Genomic DNA, 22782 nt, shown 5'->3' on the forward strand with positions numbered 1-22782 from the left:
TGAATCTGGCCTCATTACATCTGGGTTGCCCTGATTAAGGGTCAGTCTAGGATTTGGCTCAGGGGGTCTGTTTTAGGTTCAGGGCAGGGTTTGGATCAGACTGAGGACTGGATCAGGGCATATCAGAAGTCCACCTGAGGCTGATGAAAGAATATTCTTCAATGAGATTGCACTGGCAAAGATGGTGGCTGGCCTTGCTCTGACCTAGTCACCCTCTTGAGCCTACTCCACAATCCTGGCACTCTTTAAATGCCTCCAGGAAGCCTTACAGAATTGGGGTACCAGGGCTTTCCTTTTCTTTTTTCCTAAGTGAGTACTCCTTGGGATTTGAGCAGAACGATGGTTTCAATTAGGTCAATTAGCTAGAACCTTCTCTAGCTCTCTAGCCCTAGCTCTCTAGCTGTCTGTCTCTGGGGCCACAGTGATGCTGACAAGGACTTTGTGAGTGTCCGGCCCCTAACGGCCTGGGAATGGGGAAAGCAGAGTCTGAGGACACTGAGGCGCGAGGACACTGAGGCGCGAGCTCTTTTGGAGCCTACACACAGGTCCACGGGGGCTGATCTCTCCCAAGGAAAGGCAGTTCAGCAAAGGGGAAGCGGGAATTGCTTCCTCTGAATCTGTAGTACTGTAACTGTCCACCAGGTGGGGTTCCAGGGCAGAGAGTGAGAGCCGAGTTGACCCAGCGCTTGCAGCAAGAGCCCTGCTCCAGGATCTCTTCTGGCATCGTCAACCTCTGAAGCGCTCACTCTGAGAGGCACAACACATTTGCGCTCATCTTAGACGCTCATGCACATTCTTTCCTAGGGAATTCTAAAGAAGAATAAGTCCTGGGTGCAGAAGAGGTGTTAAAAAGGGAGGCTAATTTGGTTTACATGCACACTGCCCTAAACTAAAGGTGGGAGTGAACAACAGAGACCCAGGGGCTAAGGGAAACAGGACGCGCTCGAGAGGAGAGCTAGTCACTAGCCAGATGTCGGGATTGATGTGCAGAGTTCCATCGTAGGCTCTCAGGAGGAGAGGCCAGATGACGGATAGATGGATGGAGGCAGAGACAAACATACAGTACCAGAGAGAACAAACCTGCACACACACCACATTGTTCTACCGACGTGGGGCCGACTCAGGGTGGACACAGTCGCCCGCACACACAGGTGCGGCCACGGGCCACACGCACACCTCACACAGGCACGCGCACCAGACCCTCTGCGGCTGGAACTGAGAAGGTGGCCGCTCTCACCCGGCTTGTTTATTTACTTATTTATATGACTGAACGTTGGTACCGAACTCCTCCCGCCTCCTGGTGCCGGGCCGCTTTATTTGTCCCTGGCGAGAGACACTCACTGGGATCAGCATTGGGGTTCCTCTGATGCTGCCAGCAGTGGACAAGGAACCACGAAGTGTGTGTATGGGTGTGTGTGTGTGTGTGTGTGTGTGTGTGTGTGTGTAGCTCGGAGGTGTTGGAGGGAAGGGCTGCAGCGTCAGGATCCCTGGACGCTCACGGGGTCAAGGAAACCTTCAAATTCTGTAGTATAAGAGACTTCTGAGGGAAGGGGGACCTTGGCATCTGAGGTTTGGGGATGTAGGGATCAGGCGTGGGGTCCCGGGCTGGAGACAATTGAGGGTGCCAAGTCAGGGGTCCTAGGAAGCAGGAGCCGGGGAGATCCCGCAGGAGAGGAACGTGGGACCCTGGACGCGGGTTCTGGGACTTCTGGCGCCCTCCAGTCAAAGGGTAACCTGGCCGGGACCTCCGGTGCTGGGGCTAGGGCGCACGCGGGACTACTGCCTGAAGCAGGAGGGGGCCGGGGACCCGGGAGGGGGGAAAAGTGGGAGGGAAGTAGCCTAGCAGCCAAGCGGGCACTAAGTGAGTGCGCACCGTGAGTGTGTGTGTGTATGTGTGCGTGTGAGTGTGTGTGTGCGCGCGCGCGCGCGTGTCTCATCTCGTCCGTCTGTAGGTGCCCGGCTAAGCGAAACGCTGCGAGAAGGAAGAGAAGGCGAGAGGTGAACTGAGTTTGATCCTGCGGCTGCTACAAGTGGGTCCTGCGCGGACGGCGGGCGGCGGGCGGCGGGCGGCGGGCTGCGGGGCGGGGCGGGAGGCCGGCGGGCGCTCACACGCTCCGGCCGCGGGCCCGGCCTCTCACCACGCCTCCGGCTTTGTGAGCGCGCGGGAGGGGGGGTGCTGGCGGAGTGCCCACGGCGGGCGCAGCCTCCCGCCTCTATATAAACACGCATCGCCTCGCTTTGGCCTCAAATTCACATTGAGAGACGCTTTTAAAACCATCAACCCTGAAATCCTGCTTTCTGCTTTCCCTCCTCTTTCATTTCTTTTGCCTTCCTTTCTTTTTTCCCCCTTTCTTCCCTCAGCAGCAACTCCAGAACCGAGAGACTGCGTCCCCGGACGGACTGCCTTTTCTTAATTGATACAATAGCCCAGCTCGGGTTTTCCACCTCCTCCCCCAACCCCACCCCGCCTCACCCCTCCCGCCCGCCCGCCGTCGCCGCCGCCCCAGCGCCTGCCCGGGGCTCTGTCGCCGGCTGCGGCCCGTCCCGGCTGCGGCTCGCCAGCTCCGCACCCGCGCTCGGGCCGCTGCGCCCGCCTCGCTGCTTCTCCCTCTGCGCCCGCCTCGGGGTGCCGCGCCGGTTCCCCGGCTCCGGCGCGTCGCCGAGGCAGCCCAGGGACGCTGGGCTCCGGCCTCTCCACTCGCCTCAGCTGGGGAGCTTTCTCCCTCGTCCCCAGAGTTTCTGGGTTCGTTGGAATTTTTGAATTCAGAATTTTTTCTTTTCACCTAGGAATTTTTTGAATACTTTTGACAAATCGATCGCACTTTCCGCTAGCTCTCTGTTCCCCTTCTTCTCCCCCCCCCCCCCAGCAGGGGAAGGGGCTTAAGAGAGAGAAGCTCCCGCTGGATAAAGTTTTCCAAAGTTTTCCGAGTGTGATGGTTGCGGAGAGATCAAATCCACCAGCTTGACTCACGGCTTCATCTCACCACCCCTTGAGCAGCCCCTAAGCCCGCTGTAAAGGAACAAACAAACAAACAAACAAAGTTACACCCCGAGTCGCCTCGTGTCTCCTCTCTTCTTTTAGGCAATCTTTCCCTCCCACCTCTCTCCGCTCCCCTCGCAGCCTCCACTCCCCTTCCCTCTGTCTCTGTTTCGGCTGGAGGTGCCAGGACCCCCGGCCGCAGCCTCCCCTCCCCCGCCGCTCCGGTCAGGCCCTCCCCTCCCCCGTCGCGGCCGGCACAGCCAATCCCCCAAGCGGCCGCCAACATGCTCTTTGAGGGCTTGGAGCTGGTGTCGGCGCTGGCCACCCTCGCCGCGTGCCTGGTGTCCGTGACGCTGCTGCTGGCCGTGTCGCAGCAGCTGTGGCAGCTGCGCTGGGCTGCTACCCGCGACAAGAGCTGCAAGCTGCCCATCCCCAAAGGCTCCATGGGCTTCCCGCTCATCGGAGAGACCGGCCACTGGCTCTTACAGGTAAGGGCGCACTCGCTCTGCTGCTCTACGGGGGTCCGCTTGCTGCGAGCGCGGGACCGACCTAGCCGCGGGCAGGCCACGGGGAACGGGAGTTTGAAGGCACAGGTCCCCGCCCCTTCCCTTCCCTTCTCTCAGCCTGAGCCTCCCGGGTTTTCCCTACCCGCCAGCTGCGTGGCTCCGAGACCTTTGGTGCCCGGTGCGCTGGTTCGGAGGACCGATAAAAAGGGTTCCAGGACCCGACGTGACTCCCAGGACTGACCTGCCTCTGTTGCTGGCGACCGAGCAGGGGCGCGTGGAGAGGCCTGGGGACTCCGCGCTCAGAGCGAGTTCGAAGGGGCGTCCAGACAGACGTGAGCCGCTTTCGCCTCTTCTTTGCGCTCCAGGTCCCGGTCGGCATCAGCCGTTCTGGGTGTTAACAGTATAGCTGGGAACCAAAAACTTGAGTCCAGTGAGGAGGAGGGGGACATAGCATCTTGAATTGCCCTCTTAGACCCGGGCTGTGTTCCTGCCGCTTAGCCAGGTAGTTCTTGATCCTCGCTACTGTGTGTGTTTTGTGGTGGGAGAGGAAGAAGGTAACCCAAGAAAAATGAGAGGCTAGAGTCTCAAGGGCTCTCGACTTTCGGGGAAAAGGGTCTATTTACTTATTGGGTGTGGACAGTTCAGCAGGAGAAAGAAACTTGGGAAAAGTGAGTGGGAGAGTTTGCTGTTAGAGGTTACCCAGTCCCGCTCTGGTGGTGATAATTGGGGTGGGGAGCGTCTAAGACCAGACCCAGGTAGGTAATGGGGAGATTAACCTGGAGTTAACCTTGTCAAATGCCAGACAATCGCTTTTGCAATTTGATACACACCAGGGTTTTTTTTTTTGGGGGGGCGGGGGTACACCTCTGAGATATCCGCTGGAGGGGTGTTTGAGTATACGTATGTACCCATGTTTGTCCACTGGGTGTTAATGGGCCTTAGGGGAAACCAGAAATCCTGAAATAGACAACCCTGGCGCAGGAAAGGTGAAGCTAAAGGTGAGCGCGGGGACCTGTAGGTTTAGACGTGCGAAAGCTTGGCTTGACATTAACAGACGCGTGTAATTTTCGCACGCGCGCGCGCACACACACACATATATATATATACACGCTCTGCACGCTCTGAACCAAGTGACAGCAGAGCGTTAGTGGAGACAGGCGGGGTAGAGGTTCCTTTACCCTGTGGTCTCTGGATATCGCAAAGTTGGTCCCACTCTTATTTTGGGGAGGAATGTCCGTCCAATGGGGTGGGGTTCACTTGAGCCAATCAGATTGTCTCCCATAAGAAATCCCCAGAACTTCCCCCTTAGGACCATACTTAAAGGGTTAACTGCGGCGGTGGTCTAGGCTTTTGGCCGCGAATTTAGAAAATAAAATAATTCACTTGGGCAATGGCTTCCTCCTTGTTAGAGCCAATTTGTGGAATCAGCCATGTGTTGCTGTCCCTCCTCCATCTCATTTACTGACCCCCCCCACAACCCTGGGCGTGGTGTCCCCTTGACCTTTTTTTCTCCCCTGAATCCTACGAAGGCCCTTGGGATATGCGTCCAACCGGCACAGAGTTGGGGAGAAGGAGACCTGCGCCTCACCATCCCAGGGCCCTAGATCCTGTGGGGGGGGGGGGGAGGAATAAAGGGGTGCGTGTTGGGAGGTGCTGAAGGGGTTAATGGGAGCCCTCTGAATCCCAGCGTTTTTTCGGAGTCATTTATCAGATTTTACGGGGGGACCTCCAAGGGCTCTCCTTTTCCACCGAGCGCCATCTAAACAGAGCCCAGGGCTAAAAATACAACATTTTTGTATAAATTGGACTCGCGGCCCGAGCGGCCGCCCCTATGAAAGTCCTCTTTGTGAAGACCGTGGAAACGGCGGACAAATAACTCTTTATTAATGCCACAAAAAAAACGCACTTTAATTATAGTTAGGCAGATCAGAGGCGGGGGGTGGGGGCGAGGCGGCGGCGACCTCGAAATATTCACAGCCCAACTTTTGTGTCAAAAGAAAAGAAAAATAGAAGAAAAGAAGGAGAGACGGAGAGTCAGACCAAGCGAGGGATGCAGAATAGCAGACGGAGGAAGGGAACCCCGCTATCCATCCCCTCCTCTGTCGCACCCTACCTCCGCCTTGATTTTTCTTAAAGGGGTAGAGGCCGTCTACAAAGGCGTCACGATGTGTGTGTGCGTGTGTGTGTGTGTGTGTGTGTGTGTGTGTGTGTGTGTTGGGGGTTGGTTCTCTCGACCCTCCAGCCTGGGAACAGGACTGCGTCCCCCGCGGCCGGGCCCCCTTCTTGGCAGCTCAGGAGCTGCCGACTCGCTCCCTGTCGCGCGCTGGGGCTGGAGGCGCATGTGGAAAAGTGATTAGGGATCCGAGTTCTGCAGAGTCACTTTTCGCTGCGCTAGAGTGTGTACACGTCTAGCTGGAGAATAGCTTTCCGTGGAAGGAAGGAAAATGAGGAGGGGGACCAACCCGGGAAAGGGGTAGCCAAGTTGTCCTGTCGGGAAAGAATGAACCCATAGGTCTATAAGTCTGTTAGCGGGCTGGAGGAGAGGCTGGACAGGTAGCGCCCCTCCCCTTTTCACCCGGTGCTGCCCAGGCAGAGGAAGGGTTAATTTGGGCTGTGGTGGCGAGCGCCGACGTCAAAGGTGAGCGAGACGCCCCTGCCCCCGCCCCTGTGAGGTCCCCTAGGTTTCCGGTACCCGCGCGCGGCGGGCTCCGCCAGCTCTTTCGAGCGCTGATCCCGGACCGGGGCCCCGCAATCCTCGGCTCGCGCCACAGCCGCCGCCGTCGGGATCCGGTTACCTGCCCGGGTCGCCCCGCCCGGTCCCACCCCGCCCAGCGGGAAGCGCCTTCTGCCGCGCTCCCTTTCCAAACTCCAGGGCGGCGACGAAAGTCCGTCTCAGTTATTTCCAGGGCAAAATGCTTTAGGAAAATCGCGGCTCACGGCCCATAACTCCACCCTGAAGAGCCCGCGGAGGGCTGCAGGGTCCCTGCGCGGGCCACACCAGAGAACAGCCGAAACTCCAATCCCAGTCTCTAGTGACTGCCTCCGGGCACCGACCGCTCACCGCTATAAATAATCTTTGGCCTGCGGCCACCCCGCGGGGTCTCGCCAGCTCGTGGCCCGGAGCCTGGAAATATTTATTCCGAGAGGCTCCCGAGCGCGGAGTGGCGGGGGTGGTGGGGGGGGCGGAGGATTGAGGAGTGGGGGGCGGAGGCTTTAGCTTCAGGTCCAGCCATCCGGGATACCTTTTCCCTCCCTAAAGTCATTACTAAAAAACAGCGTCCCGGGGGTGCCCCTGGGCCTCCCGCCTCCTCGCATTATTTATTATACTCTAGGCCCTACTTCCCAGTTCTGTGCACGCTATGAAAAATAAAACCTGCGTGCGTGTCTGTGTGTGTGTGTATGGGGTTGGGGGGGTGGGAGAGTTGGGGGGTTGGGGGTTGGGGAGTTGGGGGGAGTGGGATCAGCTGCCCTGGCCGGCCTCGCAGACCTGTGAGCCCTGAGAGAGGTCTCTTGTGTGGCTCCCACAGGGTTCGGGCTTCCAGTCGTCCCGAAGGGAGAAATATGGAAACGTGTTCAAGACACACTTGCTGGGGCGCCCGCTGATCCGGGTGACCGGTGCAGAGAACGTACGCAAGATCCTCATGGGAGAGCACCACCTCGTGAGCACCGAGTGGCCACGCAGCACGCGTATGCTGCTGGGCCCTAACACGGTGGCCAACTCCATTGGCGACATTCACCGCAACAAGCGCAAGGTAAGAGCTCTGATTCTTTTCATCTACACCTCAGGAGTTCACGGAGCCAGCCTAGGAGCGTCCCAACTCAAATCTGCACTCTCTTTTGTTCCTGATGCTTCAGGACTCCGCAGTTCTCTCCCTAGACGGCTTTCAGCCTGAATCCAGGGCCTATGGAGGCCTTCTTCTGGTCCACTCTCTTGCTGGCCTACTGCGCGGCGGGCACCACCAGGCCCACGGGGGCTTGTTTGAGGGCAGTTTGGACAAACTTTGAACGTTTGAGATCAGGGAGTCCAACGCCTATCCTAGCAGTGCTCCACAGAACTGGAACAAGAAGGGGACGGGGCGGGACAGTTGGCCTGCGCTTTCCTTTTCTCCGCTTTTCCTCCGAGAATTGCAAGGACTGATCATTCTAAAAATCAAACCTGGCCCTCCAGCCACAGGTTGCCTTGAGGTCGATGCAAGCGTGTGATGTGCAGGGGGAGCTGGGGACAACATGTGGGCAGCGGTTAGCGGGCCTTGCCAGGGAGAGGTACGGTGAGCTTTGGGCCCCTGAGCGCACCTTTAACCGTAGGGGAAAGGAGAGGGGTGGGAGAATAGCCTGGGAGCGGGCTGAGGATCAAAGTGCCCCTACCCCCAGTTTAAAGAGGAAGAGAAAGTGGGTGTTTATCCTGTGGATTTCCCGAGCGGCTGAATGAGGCGCAGAGGAGGCGAGCCAGCGCTCACTGAGCAAGCCTCCCCGCCCCCTCCCGGAGCTGCGCGGCCACCGCAGCGGCTGCGGCTCTGAGCGCGGGCGGCACGTGCTGTTTGAACTGCAGTAACCCGTAAGCTGAGCCGGCGGGCGGGCGGGGCGCCGGCCTGCGGGCTTGAAGCCGCCAAAAGGGAGGCTGCATGGCTCCCCCACTCCATTTTTTCCATTGGGCCAGAGGAATCACCCAAGTTTGGAACCTAAAGGAAAGGAGTGGTGGAGCGCGGGAGAGGGGAGGGGCAACCCCCACCGCCAGCAGCCTGTGTGCGAGGTGGTCTCGCTGAATGTGGGCAATTGTGCTGTACTCACACAGCCCATAGTATTTGATGTTCTCTGAACCGCCTGTGAAGAGTAATTCTCCGTGGCAGACAACCGAAGGAAAAATCCAGCGGAGGAGTCTGGTGTGCATGTAACCCCAAGAGTCCCCGGTAAAGCGTGTATTTCAGAATCTGGAAAGGGGCTCTCAAAGGCCTCTCTCTCCCATCTGCTTTATTCAGAGCTGGAAGCAGTTAACTGCAGCTTGGGGACAAATGTGGGGAGGTTCTGGGACGGGGGCTCTGAGGTGTTCTGGAGAGTGTTGGGGAGGGGAAGGGGGCTATAGGCTTAGAAATGAGGGTTTTTCAAATGTGGACAGTGATTTTTTTTCTCCTTAGTTTCTGAGACTCCACTAAAAGCCCATTCCAGAGAGTGAGGAGAGAGCTGAGACTCAGGAATAAGTCTGAGATATAAGTCTGCTTCATTTCCTCTTTGTAGGGGTTTGATGCAAAGTGGGACCCTGAGACTTAGGTAGAGTAGAAGGTGAACCAGGTCAAGCAACAAAGAAATAGCAGGGCAAGGTCTGCAACACAAGTAGTCCTGCTCAGTCCTGCCCATTTGGGGCTGCTGGAAGCTGAGGTGGGGCTAGGTTACTGGGAAGAAGGAGGAGGCTGGATCAGGACCTAGTGTGAGACCCCAGGGGGTACAGCAAGGCTTTCTGATGACCCTGTTGCCTTGGAGTCCCACCTCTATCTGTCTGACTTGGCTTTGAACCTCCAGTGCTAGGTGGAGAAAGCATACCTGGAAAGACCCCAGGTTTTGGCCTACTTTGTCCTTTTGTAGGCAAGGGGACAAGAAAGAGGACAGCATAGATGAAGTGCCAGAGGAATACACAGGATAGGAAGACTGGGAATTGGGCTGGAGGTGGGGCCAGAAACTGATGACTATGGCTGAGGGATCCAAATTCTCCCTCTTCTGAGCACTTGATCCTCTAGCTTCTTAGAGAATTTCTAGAAACCAATTCATCCTGAGTCTTCAGAACCACAATGCCATAATGGACTAGTTGTGTGTTTGCTATGTGGAGTGTGGCCGGGGTCATAAACATAGCCAGATAAAAGGATCCTTTCCCCAAATCTCCATGACCGATGATCCTGAGTTTCCTGAACCACATAGAAAGCCTTGGGTCAGGTACAGAGAAGCAGGAAACTTGATCCTTGCCCTCAAGAAGGAGATTCTGGCAGACAGGTTAAGAGAGTACTCTGAGGACTTTTTTTCTGAATACCCATGTTGTCCTGGAAAGATTGGCCAGTCTTTGGGACCCAAGGCCTGGAGAGTACCATATGGCCAGGATAGGGCTGCAGGATACCACTCACACTACTAAATCTAACCCATGCAGTAGTTAGGGACCTGTCTGGAGAGTGGGTTGCTGGGCTGGACTCTGGCCTGTTTAAGATGTACGTGCAGGAAGTGGGGCCCAGGTGTGCTGGGGCCAGGCTGGCAGGGATCTAGAAGCGTCACTGTTTCCATTGGGGCTGGTGGCCCACCCCTTCTCTGGGAGGTCTGGCCAGATGTGCATGGAGGGGGCTCCTCACTGCCATCACTGCATTCCAGGTGTTTGGCCTGGCTGCCCTGGTGGTCTGGGGCCAGCTGGGATAGGTTTGCCAGAAAGAAAGTCCAGAAAATTTTACCTAGTCTAATGGTATCACCCACAGAAGTCAGGCCTGTGCAGCTAAGACTTCAAATTTCCTCCATCCTCCTTTGGCACCCCTCCCCAACTCAGGGTCAGGAGTGTCCCTGATGGAGTATGTAGGGAGGGGTATTGCCCAGGAAGGGTAAATGGAGTCTAGTTGGACATGTGAGGGTGAGAAGGTTGTCAGAGACATGGAGAAGGATTTCGGGGGTGGGGTTTGGGTGCCACACAACAGGATTGGGCATCTTCTCTTTTCCTTTGATGACAGAGCTGGGTCTCTTTGCACCAAGAAATTAGCAGCTTCAATGCATCCCAGACAGTGGTCCCTAGATACCCATAGGAGTCTTGGAGAACATCTCAGAAGATACATTTAGCTGTGAAGCCCCTGGACTGGGATCCTCAGAAGTAGTCTCCTTGTCCCTTCTACTCAGGCCCCTGCCTACGGAGCCTTCTGTGCCTGAAGCTGAGGTGGGCGAACAGGCTTTGGAGGCAGGGATCAAGAAGCACTTCCTACCCATCCACCATCCCTCACTGACCTGGCCTTTGGGCCTTGTCCTGGAATGCAGGTGGAGGTCAGGTTCAGGGACAATTCACTCCTCTCACAAACCCAGTATGTCCTGGGGTTTCTGCTGGGTTTACCTAGGAGTTTCCCCAGCAGGAGGGCCTGGGATGGCAGGATTCTGGGGGAGGCCAGCCCACACCTGGCTTTGTGAGGCCTTTGTACCAATGCACAGTCTCTGGTTGCACAGTCACATCCAAATGTCTCAACCTGGGACAGAAGGTCCAACCTGATTATGTGAAAAGGCGGGTGGCACTGACAAGCGGCAGAGCTACTGGGAGCTGTGCCCTAGTTGCCTAGTGTTGGCACAGAGCCTTTATTCTGCCAGCCAAAGTCCTTCACCCAAAAGTTACTGTAGCACCAGTGGTACGGGTGCATAGGGCTGCTGAGTGGGCGGGTGGCAGGAGCGGATCCCTCTGAAGGTCAGTGGGGGAGGAAGCTCATGGTCAGCCACCAGGGTGCCTCCCTCTGCATTCCCTTGTGCCAGGCAGTGGGCAGGTGGGCGGGCTGGGCGTGAGGGCAGCCTCCTCCTGTTTTTCCTCATTATGTCCTTATTCCAGGGGCGGGGAGTACAAGGCTATGGTGCAGATTGATGTGTCTGCTCACTCTCCCAGCCTTGGAAGACAAATGTGGCCTTGGCCGGGGTCTGTTCTGGCACTGAGCCCCCTGTGTCAGTCTCCCAATCCATCCTGGGCTCCCCAGGCCTAAAAGAAGGAACTCCTTTAGAAATGCTGACAACAATCCAGAACAACCTCAGCATGGGCCTTACCCTTAGAACAGACTGGGCCCGTCGCAGAGGATCCTTTCAGATTCCTAATTTCAGAGCCCATCAGTGCTGGTAGAGGGCAGCTTGATGGGGTCTGGAGTGGTGGGAGGCACAGGGCTTCAGGGTCCCTGCTGGGTGTGGCCATTCATGCCCTGCACTGTGACCTTGGGAGACCCTTCTTGTGGGTCTCAGCTTTTCAAGGGGATTTTGTTGTGGCTGGAAAGGAGGAAGAGCAAGGGGCCATCTTTTGTGATTAGGGGCTCAGCAGGTACTTGCAAAGGCTGCCTCCCCTCCCCTACCACCTTGGTTCTATGTGTTGAAGAGTTAGGGCAGTGGGGTGAGACCATCAGAGCTGGAGTCCAATGGGGGACAGGCACTCTGTTCCTATGGACACAGGGAAGAGACATGTGCAGGCTGGGGAGGGGGATGTCTGGGCCCACTCCTCCCAACCAGAGGTACTGAATGGGGATGGATGCAGGGTGAAGTCTGAGCCCAGTGGAAATGCAGGCAGCTGGGAGATGACTCCTCTCTTGTCCCCCTCCTTGGATATAAAGTACACACCTTGGCGTCACCCCTGTGCGGATGGATGGCTGCCTCGGTGGCTGCCTGCCTTCTGTTATTCTTTCCATTCCATGGGCCTGGCTCTGGTGGCTTGGCCAGGTGGCTTGCCCGGGCCCCCACCCCTCCTGTGCAGCCGCTTCCATTCCTCCCAGTTTGAGTCACTGGCTGGGGCAATGGGCTTCCTCTTCGGCTCTTATCTGCCCATCTGTTTGTCCAGGCATCTATAGCTGCCAGCATATGAGAGAGAGGTTACCTGGTCAGATGGGGTGTGGGGTCTCACAGAGCTATCCCCCTCCCAGGGGCACTGGATGAGGGGCGAAGAGACCTGGCGGCAGGGGAATGGTCAGGACGTTTCTAGGAATAATTACAGGGAATTGAAGCCTTATCAAGCTCCAGTGGGGCCCCAGGCCCTTGTTGTGGAATTAGCTCCCCTTCCCGAGGGAGGGAGAGAGCAAGGACTTGGGCTCTTGAACTCATTGTGTTGTTAGGGACACTGGCGAGGTTTGAGGGCTATCCAAGGATATGCCTTAAGGTGGGAGCCCATCCTTCCTCCTGCCCCTGTCCCCGCAGCTCCCACAGGGACACAGGGATGAGCATTCCCAAGTCTCCTGGGACCCTCTGCCCGTGCCCTCCCCCCACACCAAGTCTGGTGCGTGGTCCATACCTGCAGCTCCCTCTGCAGAGCTTTGCCTGGACCTGGGCTGGTTCCCAGTGACCTTTGTCCGGCATTCTTGGCTCATTTTTGGGAATTCCCAGGGAAGCCCCAGAGGGAAACGAAGCAGGCCTGGCTCCGATGATGACTGTGGTCAGGCCAGTCGGCTCTGGGGGCCGGAACCCTCCTCTCTTCACATTGAGCCACTCCCAGGCACCTTCCCAGTGTGCCCGAGTCTTGACCCCAGCAGGCGGCAGCCTCAGACCCAGCCCGCCCCAACTGGGCCCAGGCCTCCCTCTGCCCTGGCGGACACCTCCGCCTCCGCCTGTCCTTTGTGGTGGGCGGTGGTTTCTGGTCTGCTCTGGCTTTGGGAAGTGGCTGTTGTTCACCCTGGGCACAGACCCAGGGATGAAACCCTGGAGTCTTCCCAGTTCCTGGGAGGACCCCATGCCTGTGCAACAGCTGGGCTGGAGGAGGGGCATGGATTTGGTGACCTCTGAGCAAAGCCCGCCCAGGGCTGGGGTGCCTGCCACCCACCTTTGTGTGACTTCTCCACCTCAAGGGGGCTCCAAGGAAAATTGGGAGAGTTGAGTAAGAAAAAGACCTTGGAACATCCGGATGGACCCCTCATAAAACCAGTGGGAGAGCTAAGACCCAGGGCAGCAGGAACCTGTTGGCTGTCACTTAGCAAGCCCGAGATTGGTCTGGACAAGAGCCCTGATCCTCACTTCAGTTCTTTTTTCAGCGGCTCCACCTCAGAGCCTGCAGGGTATCAGGGAGCTCCTGGTCTTATTCAGGACCCTTTTCCACGTCTAGGTCAAATGTGGACTCCCTTTCTTGGAGTCCCTTGCTCAGTCCCAGGTCCCTCTGGATCCTCTGTCTTCTTGGGTTGTCAGGGCCCACCAGGGCTCCAAAGCCAGAGGAGGTGTGATTCAGCCGGCCATCACTAGAGGGCGCAGGGAATGTAAACTAGTGGACAGACAAGACTTGTCAGTGGTCCTGTATGGCTCTTCCTCAAGGGGCAGGGGAGGCACGTCCATCCCCTTTGGAAACTCTGGGATGGCTCCTCCTGGGTCACCATAGCTCAGGTGGGATGTGAGAATGGGGGCCTAGAAGGCACTCTCCAGGTGGCTTACGCATTGTTGGGTTTTGGGCTACTTACAGGGATTAGCATCTATTTGGCAAGTGGTTATAGTGTTCAGGTGCTCTGTGGGTTGCGAAGAGGTCACTTGGCTCAGCCTCACCTCTTTATAGATGAGGAAACTGAGATTTGGGACAGGGTGACTTGGCCACAGTCACATAGTAAGTTGGTGGATGATCCCTGATTACAGCTCATGCCTCTTGGTGCCTGGTCTCTTTCCCCATCACCCCACTGTATCCTGGGATCTAGCTGGCTTTGACTTTGGCTGGTCCTGGTGCGTATAGCCTTTGCCATATCCCCCTTCTATATGCTCATTTTGGAGCCCAGGTCTTCTGGGTGATGGGGGCCCTGGCCATCCCCTACCCTTATCCCCTCCATAACAGTATCCCTAGTCTGATCAACTCTGGAAACTGTGGCTTCCAGTCCCCTCCTGCTCCACTGCCAGCTTCCCTACAGAGGCCTGGTCACTGCAAAGTTGTCCTGACTCCCAGTCTCATTTCCCAACAAGCTTGTTCACTTCTATGCAGCACTTTCTGCATACCCCCTAGTTTCTTGGCTGTTTTGTAAGGGTCCTTAGTCGGCTAGTGTTGGGATCTTGGGGCAGAGTTTCCTCCCACCCATCAGGACCCCCTTTCCAGACTCCTAAGGACACCATAGTGAGGGCTGAGCACGCGCAGCACTGCTTTTATTCATAATCCTCCAGGACCCCTGGAAATTCTCTGGGACCCCGAACCTGTGCAGGGTGTGAGTGACTCATATAGGCCTGAGCGGACCTAGGGGACCTCCTATCATCCTTCTACCTTTCAGCTGTCCCTTTGTAGCAGGAGTGGCCCCAAACAGTGTGGGCCTCTCTGCCCCTCACTGGTCTCCCTCCCCCTCCCTCTGCCCACCGGGAATTTCGGAATGAAAGTGCTATTGTGCGTGCCTGGCTGGGCCACTGAAGGGCCAGCACTGTTATTCCTGCAAACCAGCCTCCCATTAGCCATGCAGGGCCCAGGCCAGGAAAATGTTACCTTTTCCTTCTCGAGCTGACTGCAGGGGAAATTCTCACATTTACAGTTTGTGCGGTGGTTGTGTTTGGGGGGCAGGGGGGAGGGTGTGCGCATGTGTGTGGTTTGCATGGGGCCATGGGGGCTCCTTCCTTGCACTGCCCTTCTGCTCTCTGACTTCACCTATGACCCTTCCCTAAGCTCCAGTGGGAGGCACCCGCTTCTGCTCTAGACTCTGAGGGATTATAAGTGAGACCCACAGGCCACCAGTAAATAAACTAACACCCTCCCTCTCCTGCATACCTGGGGCAACTGTGAGTGTATGTGTGGGGGCTGCTGAGCCAATCACGAGGCTTCAAGGCAAGGGGGGTGGAAACAGGGACTTCTTGACTACTTAAGATGGTCCTGGAAGGTGCAGGGAATTAAAAGGGCTTCTGCTTGTCTTTATGATCTTTTGGGGTGGAAAGCCATTGTCCTCACTTCTGCCTCTGGACCCAGCCATACCGAAGACATGTTCATGGCACAGCTATTAATAAAGGCCCTAGAATTCCTGCCCAGTGGTTGTTGCATGGGAAGTGGGAATAATTTTGGTTCCCAGGAAGTACTGCTTATTCTAGAATTATGGTCCTTCTTGCCCTTCCATCAGGGGAGTAGGAGAGCTGTTGATTGCTCTCCTACCTCTTCCCTGTCCAGGTACTCATTCGTGACTCAATTCTGGGAATTGGGGAATGGGCCCCTGCAATGGAAGACAGCCTCCCTGCTCTAGCTCCGCTTGTCCCACCAAGGCTGGAACAGCCACATGCCCCCAGACTTTTTGGCAGCTGGACTGCAAAGTCCCCAAGGCTTTGCCATCATGTGGAGCATGTATTTTTCTGGGGGCTGAAGAAAGAGATGATAGCCAGGTCACCCTGTGAGTTATGTGGAAGTTTCTGGCTTTGAGTAAAAATGCTTATGAATTGTGTGTTCATTTTGTCCTCCCCTGCCTGTCCCTCCCCCAGTCAGGGGAAGTAGAATGAGGTTCACAGTGGGGGACCCCACAAGGGCCCTGTGTCTGGAGGCCCCTGGGGCCTCAGCAGGAGGGAGAGAGGACGGGGTGTTCCCTGGTTGTGGTCATGGGATCTGTGCCTCCACCCAGCAGAGTGAAAGCTGGGTCAGCTTAGGGGCCAAGCTCACTGCCTGCCGATCTGCCCTCCAGATCTTCTCCAAGATCTTCAGCCATGAGGCCCTGGAGAGCTACCTGCCCAAGATCCAGCTGGTGATTCAGGACACGCTGCGTGCCTGGAGCAGCCAGCCTGAGGCCATCAATGTGTACCAGGAGGCGCAGAAGCTCACCTTCCGCATGGCCATCCGGGTGCTACTGGGCTTCAGCATCCCTGAGGAGGACCTCGGGCACCTCTTTGAGGTCTACCAGCAATTTGTAGAGAATGTCTTCTCCCTGCCTGTTGACTTGCCCTTCAGTGGCTACCGGCGGGTAAGCACCCAGGGCCTGGAAGGCCACCCTTGAAAACGGACCACTGAGACTGAGACGGGCACGGGGCACCAGACCCAGGGGAGAGGTGTCAGTGGGAGGGTGGGCTGGAGCCTCCCCTGGCAGTCCTGAGGCCCTGCCCTTCCTGTGGCTGACCGGCCCTTTCCCCCTCAGGGCATTCAGGCTCGGCAGATCCTACAGAAGGGGCTGGAAAAGGCCATCAGGGAGAAGCTTCAGTGCACCCAGGGCAAGGACTACTCGGATGCCCTGGACATCCTCATCGAGAGCAGCAAGGAGCACGGGAAGGAGATGACCATGCAGGAGCTGAAGGTGGGGTGGGGTGACTCCTGCAGCCAGCAGCACCCACACCCGTCCTCTATTCTGGGGCCTCCCCTGCAGTGGGTAGAAAGGTGCCTGGCCATTTCCTCCTGTTCTGGTCTGGCTCTGCACATGCGTTCTGAGCAGCTGTGGCTGCCCTTGCACCTGGGCTGGAAGGTGCTGGACAAGAAGCTGAGCTGTGTCCTTGCCCGGCTGTGAAGGATACAGTGGGGCCACCCTGTCTGCCCACAGCAGCAGAGGGCTCAGGGCTGTGCACACCTCCGATGTGCCCATAGTCACATCTACCATTTTTTAAGAGGATGCTGAAAATTGGTGCTTAGGCTCAGTGTCGGTGGCTTGTCAACGACACCTTAACCCCACAGAACCTCCCCGGCACTAAGTTCATTATCTCAGTTCATTTCATGGCCACCAAAGAAAACACAGGTCTAGAGAGGAAGCCACTTGCTTGAGGCCAGCATCAGCCCTGGGGGAGATTTGGTTCTTCCTTGGGGTCTCCTCCAACCCCCAAGACTTCTCCAGTGGGTGACCCTTTGAACTCTCTTCCTTCCCACCTGCCTAAGCCTCATTGGCCTGCAGTCACCTGAACTGCTCACTCTGGACCCCGTGCCCAGCTTCCCTGCACTGTCTGGGGTGTTCACCTGAGGAATGTCCCCAGACTCTGCTCACCTGCTCACTTGCCACGTGCCACAGACACCCTTCCCCATGCTCTTTCATCCCCTGTTCTTGCCCCATCTTTTTCCTTGGGAGGAAGGAAGAGGCCACAATGACTTTCCCATTTCACAAGTTTTCATGCCATGGCAAGTAAAGGACCCAGGCCCCTTCACCACCCCTCTGGGCCCAGCATCCAGATTTGTAAATGCAGGCTTCAGAATGAAGTGGCCTGTGGGGACTTTTCTGTGGAGCCCCATGGCCCTGAAGCCTCTCTGGGGCCACCTCCCCTCAGTCTTCCTACCATAGTCCTCTTCTAGGTCTTCAAGGATATGGTCCCAGGCAGCCTCCAGACCCTGTCTGCCCTTCTGGCCACTAACAGGTGTCCCACTTCCAGGGACGGAGGAAGGAGCCAGAGCCAGGAATAGGAAGGCCAGGGCTTGGACCCCATTATCTGCCACGTGCATGGTGCCCGGCTCTTCTTCTGTGAGCTCATAGCACTGACTAGGCCTGTTGCTACTGGCCCAGGAATCCAGCAGTGAGTGGAAAGTGGCCCTAACCTGAGGAATCAACTGGCTAGTGTTTCTGCCCTGGGTGGCAGCCGGGTGTCTCCTGCCCAGCCAAGAACTAGCTGTGACCCCTGTGTCCACGGCAGTCCTAAGTTTCCAGCATATGAGGCTCAGAGCAGCAGTGGGAACAGGCAGGGCCCAGTGCAGATGACCCTGTGTACTGGGGACCCTGGCACAATGGGGCTGCCCTGCTTGGCTGGTCCCAGATGGCCAACAGCACCTTTCCTTTCTGCTGCTGCAGGATGGGACCCTGGAGCTGATCTTCGCGGCCTATGCCACCACGGCCAGTGCCAGTACCTCACTTATCATGCAGCTGCTGAAGCACCCTGCCGTCCTGGAGAAGCTGCGGGAGGAGCTGCGGGCCCAGGGCATCCTGCACAGTGGCGGCTGCCTCTGTGAGGGCACCCTGCGCCTGGACACGCTCAGCGGGCTGCGCTACCTGGACTGTGTCATCAAGGAGGTCATGCGTCTGTTCACGCCCATTTCTGGCGGCTACCGCACCGTGCTCCAGACCTTCGAGCTAGATGTGAGGCTGGGCCCGGGGTGATGGCTGGGGTTCAAGCTGACCCATAAGAAAGGACCCCCCTGTACCTCAGTCTGATGGGGAGACAGTGCTTGATTTCAGGGAGCTTTCAGGCAAGAGAGAGACACAGCCCCGAATGCAGAGTGGGGAGAAGCCAACCTGGGTGTCATGGAACTGCCACACAGGGGAGTGGACCTGCATGCTGAGCAGGCCAGTCCTGGGGAGCCCCGGGGGTGGGGGAGATTTCTCTAGAAAGAGGCAGGTCTTGAGCACCTGGGATGGGGAAAGGCAGCTGGGCACTCCTGGGCCCTCCCTCAGCCTCCTCCGGTGCTCACACCCCTCTCCCCAACCCCATCTTGCTCCAGGGGTTCCAGATTCCCAAAGGCTGGAGTGTTATGTACAGCATTCGGGATACCCATGACACGGCACCTGTGTTCAAAGACGTGAACGTGTTTGACCCCGACCGCTTCAGTCAGGCGCGAAGTGAGGACAAGGATGGCCGCTTCCATTACCTCCCATTTGGTGGCGGGGTCCGGACCTGCCTGGGCAAGCACCTGGCCAAGCTGTTCCTGAAGGTGCTGGCGGTGGAGCTGGCCAGCACCAGTCGCTTTGAGCTGGCCACCCGGACCTTCCCCCGCATCACCTTAGTCCCTGTCCTGCACCCCGTGGATGGCCTCAGTGTCAAGTTCTTTGGCCTGGACTCCAACCAGAACAAGATTCTGCCTGAGACGGAGGCTATGCTGAGTGCCACCGTCTAGCAGAGCTCAGGCCCATGCGCACCTCCGCCCAGCCCAGCAGAGGGGGTGGGGTGACAGAAGTAGAAACCTGTGTGTAGGAGGGGGCCAGAACCTGGGAGGGCCAGTGGCCCCCATACTTGTCCTCCCCCAGGCACCTCTCCCCCTTGGAAAACCTACCGAAAGCCAAAAGGGTCCCGTTCTTTCAGGGGACCTGGCTCCCCTCCTGGCTCCTGCTCTCTCCAGAGTCCCCCCACTTCCCACCAGCTTAGCTCCTGGGAAAGGGCCTGGCTGGGCTCTGCATGCCCGTTACAGTGTTAAGTGTCAGTTGGCTGTGCTGCAGTGTACCTGTGACCTGAACTGGTTCCCTCCTTTGTCTTTTAGTTGGCGGCCAGGTGGTTGTGCTGGGGGAGGGAGGAAAAGAGGCCCCCCGCTCTGTGCTCTCTTCAGCACCCCACCCTACTGCTCAGACAGTGCTCCTCCTGCTGTGGCTGGCGAAGAACAGCATCCTGGGTAATCTAACACAAGTGCACCTGAGCTGGGAGGGGTTGCCACCAGCCCAGAGGGCACCTCCTACCCAGCCCTGCCAGTTTGGACATTTGAAATTACTATTGCTGCTACTAGTTCTCTCCTCGCCTTGGGGCACAGGAGCCCCAGGCCTGATCCCCAGCATTCTCCTTGGTGCCCCTGGGCAGGTGCACTGACATCTCTCCCCTTCCCCCAGGCGGGACCCCACTGAGCCAGGCGCTCCCTGCTCTACATACCAAACGGAGGCCCTGGGCTTACCCCTTGCTCACACCTCCCCTCCTCCAGAGTCTGTATTTATTCATTGATCTTGGCCATACTGATTTCTGGAGCAAATATCTTCTCCACCCTCTAGCCTCCATGCCATCTGTCCTCCTCAGGACTTCTGTGAATGAAGAGGAAGGGGTCTCTGGTCAAACCCAGCTCCTTTCCCCTACCCCCCAGCCAAGAACTGAACAGCCTTCCTGTGCCCCAAATTAACTTCAGAGCCTCACTCTCGGCTAAAATCCATCTGTCACCTGGTAGAGATGGGGAACTAGCCCATTGCCGCCTCCTGTCCTGTCAAAAGTTCTGATCATGTAGATTTGGAGGCCACCACAATCTCTTACTTGGCCACTGTTCACCCCAGTGCCCCCCAACTCCACTAATGAGTATGGGGCAGGATACGGGTTCTTCTGATGGAGCTTGAGGCCTCCGTCTTCCTTTCCTTAACCCTTACCCTTTGACCTTAGCCCTTGGGAAGGTGACCTTGAAGTCCCTTTCACCTCTAGGCCAAGCCACTGTCTGCTTAAGCCCAGCTCAGGGGTGTGGGGAGGAGGAGGAGGCAAAAGCAAGAGGGGAGGAGGAGATACTTCCCCAGAGCTGATTCAGGCTCTTGAGGGGCCTGGAGGCCTAGGGGGGAGGCTGAGCAGAGCTGAGGAGGAGGGTAAGTGCCATTTGTCAGAAGGGATTTGGTTGTGGATGGGCCAGTCGGGATGACCTGATAGAGGAGGAGTCGCTCCCGCCACTGGTGTTTTGAGCATTGGCAATTGGGATGCCTCCTGGGAGTGGTTTTGAGGGCCTTTGGTGAGTCTCTAAGCAAATTTGTCTGTTTTCAGAATTTTCATTGCTTTCTGTGTTTTCCTTTTGCTTTTTGATGTTATAAAAGCAATTGAATCCTCTTTAGTGCAAAAAACAACCCAAAAGAAAGTAGCACATGAGGATCCCCCAACTGCCAGGCTGAGCAGCTCATGGTGTCTAGTGGGCAGACCCACAAAAGACCCCACTCACATCTCCCCAAAGGGACCCTGATCAGGGATGGGGTCACACCACACAGAATGTCCTATAATCGCCGATTCCCAAATGTTTCATGTTTCCTGCTTTTATTTATTTTTTTTCACTACTAAAAAAATCAGTGTGGGACAAACATAGTGGCAGAGATGGTGAGATTTTTTTTTTTTTTTTTTTTTTTTTTAGCAAAATCCCTCAGTCCCCTCTTCCAAATCTGGGGGAAAAAAAAAAACCAGGCCAAAATGTGTAAAGACTCGCCAGAGCTTGCAGAAGAGCTCTCTGATGGTGCATCAGAATCTGTTACCCACAAAAGAGACCACTGTCTGGAAGGTTCAGTTTCCTTCCAGTTGATCCCACTCGCCCTGAACTGATGGTTTCAGACTGAATGTCTGGGAGTGTGCAAGTCTGGCCCTGGCGAGGGGCAGGGGGCTACAGGGTTCTGGAAGGCCTCAGGGGCCTTCCCTTGGGGGGCTAGCCTGGGAGGAGGTGGAGAAGGAAATGCTGAGGGGGATCCCTGGGAGGAAGCAAGCAAGGAAGGATCATTTGCCCCGCTGGGTCTCAAAGGAACAGGCAGAGGAGGGAGGAAAGCTCTTGACTGGCCCACAGGACAGGTTGCCACCTGTCAACAGCCACGCCTCCGTCTCTCCTCTGTAGCTCTGTGTCCAGGTGTCCGTGCCCCTGTGTTTGTACGTGTGTTTTATTGAGGTAGCATTAGATGGGTGATGTTTTCTCACTTACCATTCCTAACTATTGTAACTTGACATTAAAAAGACAAAACCCCACAAAACTCTCCTTGCCACAGGCTTGCAGATTGAAGCACTTTCGATGTTGGGCGCTGGCGTTTGTGTTCTGGGCACCATCCTGACCCTGCCCAGATTGCTATAATATTATTTTATACACAAAACTTTTTTTTTTTCATAAATGTTATAATTTTGTGTCTGTCTTTATAAACTATTATAAGTACTATTTTTGTTATAATACAAAATAGATATTTAGTATAAAGTTTTTGCTGTTAAATATTTGTTATTTAGTAAAATATGAATTTTTCTCTATTGTAAACATGGTTCAAAATATTAATATGTTTTTATCACAATTGTTTTAATATTGAGAAAGCACTTGTGTGTGTTGTTTGGATATGGAACTGGTGCCGTGTGCGTGTTTTGCCGTCATGTGGTTTTAATCTGTATATAATATTCCATGTAGCATATTAAAAAAAAAATGAATGTTGTGCATTTTGTGATTTTGGAAATACTCAATGTGGCTCTTTTATAGGCTTCCATAATAAACCGTGGGGACTCACCCTTGTCTCCTTTGCCTCTGGTCTCTGACTTTTAGCCTTACTGAAATGGGCCTCCCAGTCCAACTAGGCAGGAAGTTCCTCTCTAGATCCTCTGTCCTGGGAGGCCAGCCCCCTGTTCCTTGCATGTAGGGCACAGAAGTCTGTGGCAGGGTCTTGGGAGACGTGGGTTCCCTGAGAAAGGAAAAGATGTCTCTGGTTGGTTTTGTGGGGAGGGGATGGCAAGGCTGGGAGATCATTCTCCTGACCTAGAACGATGTGACTGGTTGTTCCAGGTGTCTCTGGGCTGGACATGGCTCTGTGGACCTGTCCTCGGAGTTCATCTTGTTTGAGCAAGGACCCTGATGTCCATAGCCACATGGCAAACAGGGGAACAGGATTCCATTCTCCAGAATTGAGCTTTAGGCTCCATATCAGCACTTCAGAGAGCCTGTGTTATGACTGTTGCAGGATCAAATAGATCCCATGATCAAATACCTGGGAAATGGGCTGAAGAAGATAGGCAGGCTCTTCTATTGCAGGACCTCTCTGAGCTTTGAGCCTCTCTAACGGGCAGAACACGTTCAGGGGACATAGGTTGTAGAATTCTACAATCCTATTTGTCATTTTTATTGCACTTTGTGAAAAGCACCTCCACGCCATGTCACAGGGCCCAAGGTGAGGGCCACCAAAGGACACAGCCCTTAGTGCTGAGGTACACAGTGCCCACCAGTGTTCTAAGGATCCTGGACTTTGGGTGGTGATGGTGGGGATACAGGAGACAGAGCCTAGGCCCCCACTGTGCACATTAGGAAACAAGAAGGACCGCAGATGTCCCGGCAGGTCCTAGCCC

At 56.0% G+C, this 22782-nt stretch overlaps 1 protein-coding gene across 2 annotated transcripts; it reads left to right on the forward strand.

The window, feature by feature from the left end:
* Positions 1-1823: 1823 nt before the first annotated feature.
* On the forward strand, positions 1824-21953 carry CYP26B1 (cytochrome P450 family 26 subfamily B member 1). 2 transcript variants are annotated; one of them, XM_081264709.1, is made up of 7 exons: positions 1824-2030; positions 2362-3468; positions 7014-7238; positions 15774-16049; positions 16221-16376; positions 17844-18128; positions 18491-21953. In XM_081264709.1, exons 2-7 carry the CDS (start codon positions 3265-3267, stop codon positions 18881-18883), a joined length of 1539 nt encoding a protein of 512 aa, XP_081120835.1. In that variant the 5' UTR covers positions 1824-2030; positions 2362-3264; the 3' UTR covers positions 18884-21953. The 2 variants fall into 2 exon arrangements, with proteins under 2 accessions (XP_081120835.1, XP_081120834.1); XM_081264708.1 differs by lacking the exon at positions 1824-2030 and having other exon boundaries at positions 2079-3468.
* The last annotated feature ends 829 nt before the right edge of the window (positions 21954-22782 follow it).

This window comes from Spermophilus citellus (genome assembly GCF_964194105.1).
Source record: "Spermophilus citellus genome assembly, chromosome: 13".
Lineage (NCBI taxonomy): Eukaryota > Metazoa > Chordata > Mammalia > Rodentia > Sciuridae > Spermophilus > Spermophilus citellus.